The 4,129-nt window shown below is 43.3% G+C and overlaps 1 protein-coding gene across 1 annotated transcript in view; it reads right to left on the reverse strand.

The window, feature by feature from the left end:
- The window catches only part of CHRNA1 (cholinergic receptor, nicotinic, alpha 1 (muscle)), a 5,156-nt gene extending 1,309 nt beyond the window's left edge, over positions 1 to 3,847 (reverse strand). The window contains exons 1-3 of the mRNA XM_010085174.1: positions 3,616 to 3,847; positions 2,270 to 2,493; positions 754 to 993 (exon numbers count right to left, since the gene is read on the reverse strand). Coding sequence (XP_010083476.1) covers positions 754 to 993; positions 2,270 to 2,493; positions 3,616 to 3,823 — 672 coding nt within the window. The 5' untranslated portion in view covers positions 3,824 to 3,847. The remainder of the gene's footprint in view (positions 1 to 753; positions 994 to 2,269; positions 2,494 to 3,615) is intronic.
- Between the last annotated feature and the right edge of the window lie 282 nt (positions 3,848 to 4,129).

Consider the following 4,129-nt stretch of genomic DNA (forward strand, 5'->3'; position numbering starts at 1 on the left):
GCCTGCAGCTCAACGGGGAAGGTCTAAGATAATTTAGAAAGGCGAAGTACCAGGACTGAATTACCCATGCAAAAGCTATGATATGAGCCATGATAACTGAAATGAAAGAGGGGGTTAATTGTGTTGAATGTGCTAGAAGGAGGCAGAGTTAGGTTTTCCTGGGGAACACTGCCATATGTGACTCTACACGCATTTATCCTTCCTTTGGCTTGCAATGTGGAAAAAGTCAGTAATCATGACGTGCTTCACTTGCAAGGACTACTTGTAGCATTCAGGAATAAAACAAAATGTTATTGAAATTGGAATTATCATCCAGATAAAACTACCCGCCTTTTGGAGTTCGGCTTGCTTCCTGGCTTTTCGAAAGTGACAGGAGCTTGCTTACTGCAGGGAGGAGTTGCCCGAGTGGGAGACAGGAGAAATGTGTTTTGGAACTTGCTTACAGTTCCTGAAACTGCTTCATTCCTCACAGACACTCCATCTCTACAGCTTCACACACCACATTTAGAAACATTAGCCCTGACATGTTTTTTTAATTTTCTTTTTTTTTTGGGGGGGGGGGGCCAAGATTCAATTGCCATCTACAACAATTGTCTGTCACTCATTTTTGACTGTACCAAGGGGACAAGACTGTCTCCTGCTAAAGCCAAACTAGGGCTTAGAATGTTTTGGTGAGGTGGGGATATTTTGCTAAAAAAATAAGTTGTAGCAATTTGAAAGCAAGAAATGAATAATGCACAAAAAATGCCTTACATTACTGGCTTCTTGGTCTGATTTCATCGTTTCCGCAATGTATTTGATTCCCTCTATAGCATTTTTCACGTCTGGATTTTTGGTAAGTGGGGAGTAGAAGTTGGCAGGCACAGAACCTGGCTTCCCAGAAATTTCAGAAATATCAATATCTTCTGCAAAAATATTTTTGTCTTGTTTATCCCTGGACGGTCGTTTCATTGTAGAGAAAACCATGACTTTTGGGATTGTGTCAATAAAGATCTGAAAACAAAGAAGGAGAAGATGACAGTTGCTGGTCGGTGGGGCTGTGTTACAGGTGCAGCTGGGTGCTGAACAAAGGCAAGCCTCTCTGCTCCCAGATTGCTTCCCCTGCTGGAGCAGCCACATGTTCTCTCTCAGACAATGTCACAGCCAGCGCCTTAGTCACACTGGGGCTGTTGTCAGCCTCATGTCCTGAGGCAGATGGATCCACCTGTAGGCCTGTTGCACATTCTCTGGAAACCATTTCCTCATGTCTGATAGCCAACATCTACACAGGATGAGGGTGCCACGTCCCAGACAAGACCCATGGCTGGCATGGGCCGACAGAGCTCTATCAACCTCATCTGATTTGGAACATGTGGCTTATGACTCTGGCTTGAAGAATGGACTACAAAGAATCTCTTTTGGCTACTTATGTTTAACTTTGCTATTACAAATGTTTGTTAAACATGCATGTAAGGTTTACAATAATTCCATTTGGAGTAATGGAGGCTTGCTGCCAGAGCAATTTTAAACACATGCAGTGTTTGCATGTTGAAATCTCTCTTCTGCAGGGTTTGTTTGTGCTGCAGAGTGAATCTGATGTAAGCTGTAGCCTTAGAAGTATAATTAAAAATCCACAGAACATTCTCCTATTCACGTCATGGTTTAACATGAACCCAGGCAGGCTTAAAAAAGGCAAGAATGCCAATTCCCTGGCAAAGAACTGCCAATGACAGACATCCAATTTTTTCTACATTTTGTGGTTACCGTTTAGACTACTGTACTACTTGATTCCCAAGGACTGCAGAGCAACTGTATTTGCTGGAAAAGCACAGAGGAGATCATGGCTTTTGCTAAACTGTCTTTTGCAAAACAGGATGGTGAATACAGGTATCCCCGGTGGCCTTTGTGCTCTGCACTCACATGGGCTGGCAAATTTGGCCACTGGCAGGCAGCAGTACTTTGCAGTTAGACAGAGAATTAGACCAGTGAATGTAATTGGAGTCCAGCTGGCCCATTTTCTTTTGCCTATACCTTTGGCTGCCAGTGCTTTGCCTTATCTGTTCCCTGCAAGACTCTACCCCAGTGGGCAATTCTGTTACTTAAAGGAGCACCTTGGCAGTCTTGCTGACTTTATGCACAGCTAAGTAGTAAACACTGGTTCTTGTGCCTAGAGAGATTTAAGGTGATGCATTTACTTCCCCAATTCTTGTTGACTTTTATTAGAAAACCTGCCAATAAAATATGTAGTGTTCGGTGGAAACCAGGAAACACACAAAGCTGTAGAGCTCACCTTCCTGACCCAGGGCGGCATGGTGTGAGTGCTTGGGGAGCGGTGGTGGGTGTTGATGACGATGACTGTGATGATGATTGAAGCGATGACAAACACCATTGTAAACAACATGTATTTGCCTATCAGAGGCACTGCACTGGAGGTGGAGGGAATCAGCTCCACAATGACCAGAAGGAACACAGTCAAAGACAGCAGGACAGAGATGCTGAGAGTCATTTTCTCACCTGCCATGCAAAAAAAAAAAAAAAAAAAAAAAAAAAGCTAATACCTGTTCCTATCATTCAGTACAGAGGGTATTTATTTGAGAAGATAGGATGTGGATGATGGCTATTCATCATGTGTGCATCTGGAGTGCTATCACCTCTCCCAGCACCCAAAGCAGTAACTAGGCTGGCCAGAGCTGAGAGCCCAACATAGCACCAGCTCCAGCATAAGGTGGGCATCACCAGGTGTGACTGGGCTGAGGTATGGGTGACAGATATGGAAAGCTGACTTGCCAGGACCACTTCATGGGCTGTGCATTTTGAATTATGAAGTATATGCACCTGATTAATGCTTGCTCCACAGCCTCCTGGGGGTTCCCTTGCCTTACTCTCGGGCAGGCTCATGCTGGGCTGAGTGGGCAGACAAAAATCACATCTGACACCAGAGATCAGTTGCTATATTTGAGATCTTCCAGTGTGCAGGATGTCAAAACTGAACAACAAAACGTGATTTGCACATCTTTTTTCGATCCAGTTCAACTTTCTATAAAGTTTTCCACTGAAAAAAAAATACATCAAGTATTTCATAAAAGGGGCTTAACAAAATTAAGCAGTATGAAAAGCTGACACAAAGTAAAATGAATGATGCAGAGGAGAGGGCTTCAGGGAGCAAGAGCTGCTCAGCAGGGACAAGGAGGGGGCCAGAAGAGGCCAGGATTACTCTGTGTGTCACACGAGGTAATGTACATGAACAGATAACAAGCTCTCTGCTCTAACACAGTGCAGAAGGGCCTCAGTCACCCCTGGGTGCTCACTTACTGCGTGACATTCTAACACAGTAACCACCTACCTATGGCATAATGTAAAAATCAACTAGCTAAATCTTTGTTTTGCAGAAGTTAACTGGACAGTTAATCAGTGATTTCTGAGGGAAATTAGCCCAAATTATTTGTATCAATAGTTTCAGCTTTCAGGGCTTACCCTTTATTTGCAGAACGTTTAGAGACATTATTTTGAGCTGAAATGTCTAATTTTTGTAAGCACTGCCCTTCAGGTTGGCTGGTGATTTCAAATACTGAGAATTTCCCAGAAACTTGTTAGAAGAAAAATTTCTATGCCAGTAGAATGAATAAATTTACATACCTGAATCTGTGGGTAGGTAAAAAACAAACCCAGTTAAAAAGGAGAAGAGCAGGCAGGGGATGATGACATTCACAATGAAGTAGAGAGGCAGGCGCTGCATGAGGAAGTGGTAGGTGATATCCAGGTACGGGGTGTCAGGGCAGCAGGCGTAGTAAACCCAGTGCTTCCAGCCACGGTAGTCCTTCATCACCCACTCCCCACTCTCCATGAAGTTACTCAGATCTGGACGATCACTCTCCTGACAGCAAAAAAATACAAGTTCTTAATTTTAAGTGTTCTGAACAAAATAAAAACTTGGCAGTTCCCCAGGAACAAGGTTTCAAATAACTCCATCACGTCACGCATTTTCATGAGGAAACCACTCTTGTCTATGTTATTTTGCCTTAGAATGTTGTCCTTTATACAGCATTCAACTACATATTTTACAGAAACAGTCAGGGATAGCTGACTAAAAAGAAAAACTGACTAAATGCTTACAGATGTCTCCACATACCTGAGGAGACAGGAAAGAGTC

The sequence above is a fragment of the Pterocles gutturalis genome, unplaced genomic scaffold, assembly GCF_000699245.1.
Source record: "Pterocles gutturalis isolate BGI_N339 unplaced genomic scaffold, ASM69924v1 scaffold40010, whole genome shotgun sequence".
Classification (NCBI taxonomy): domain Eukaryota; kingdom Metazoa; phylum Chordata; class Aves; order Pterocliformes; family Pteroclidae; genus Pterocles; species Pterocles gutturalis.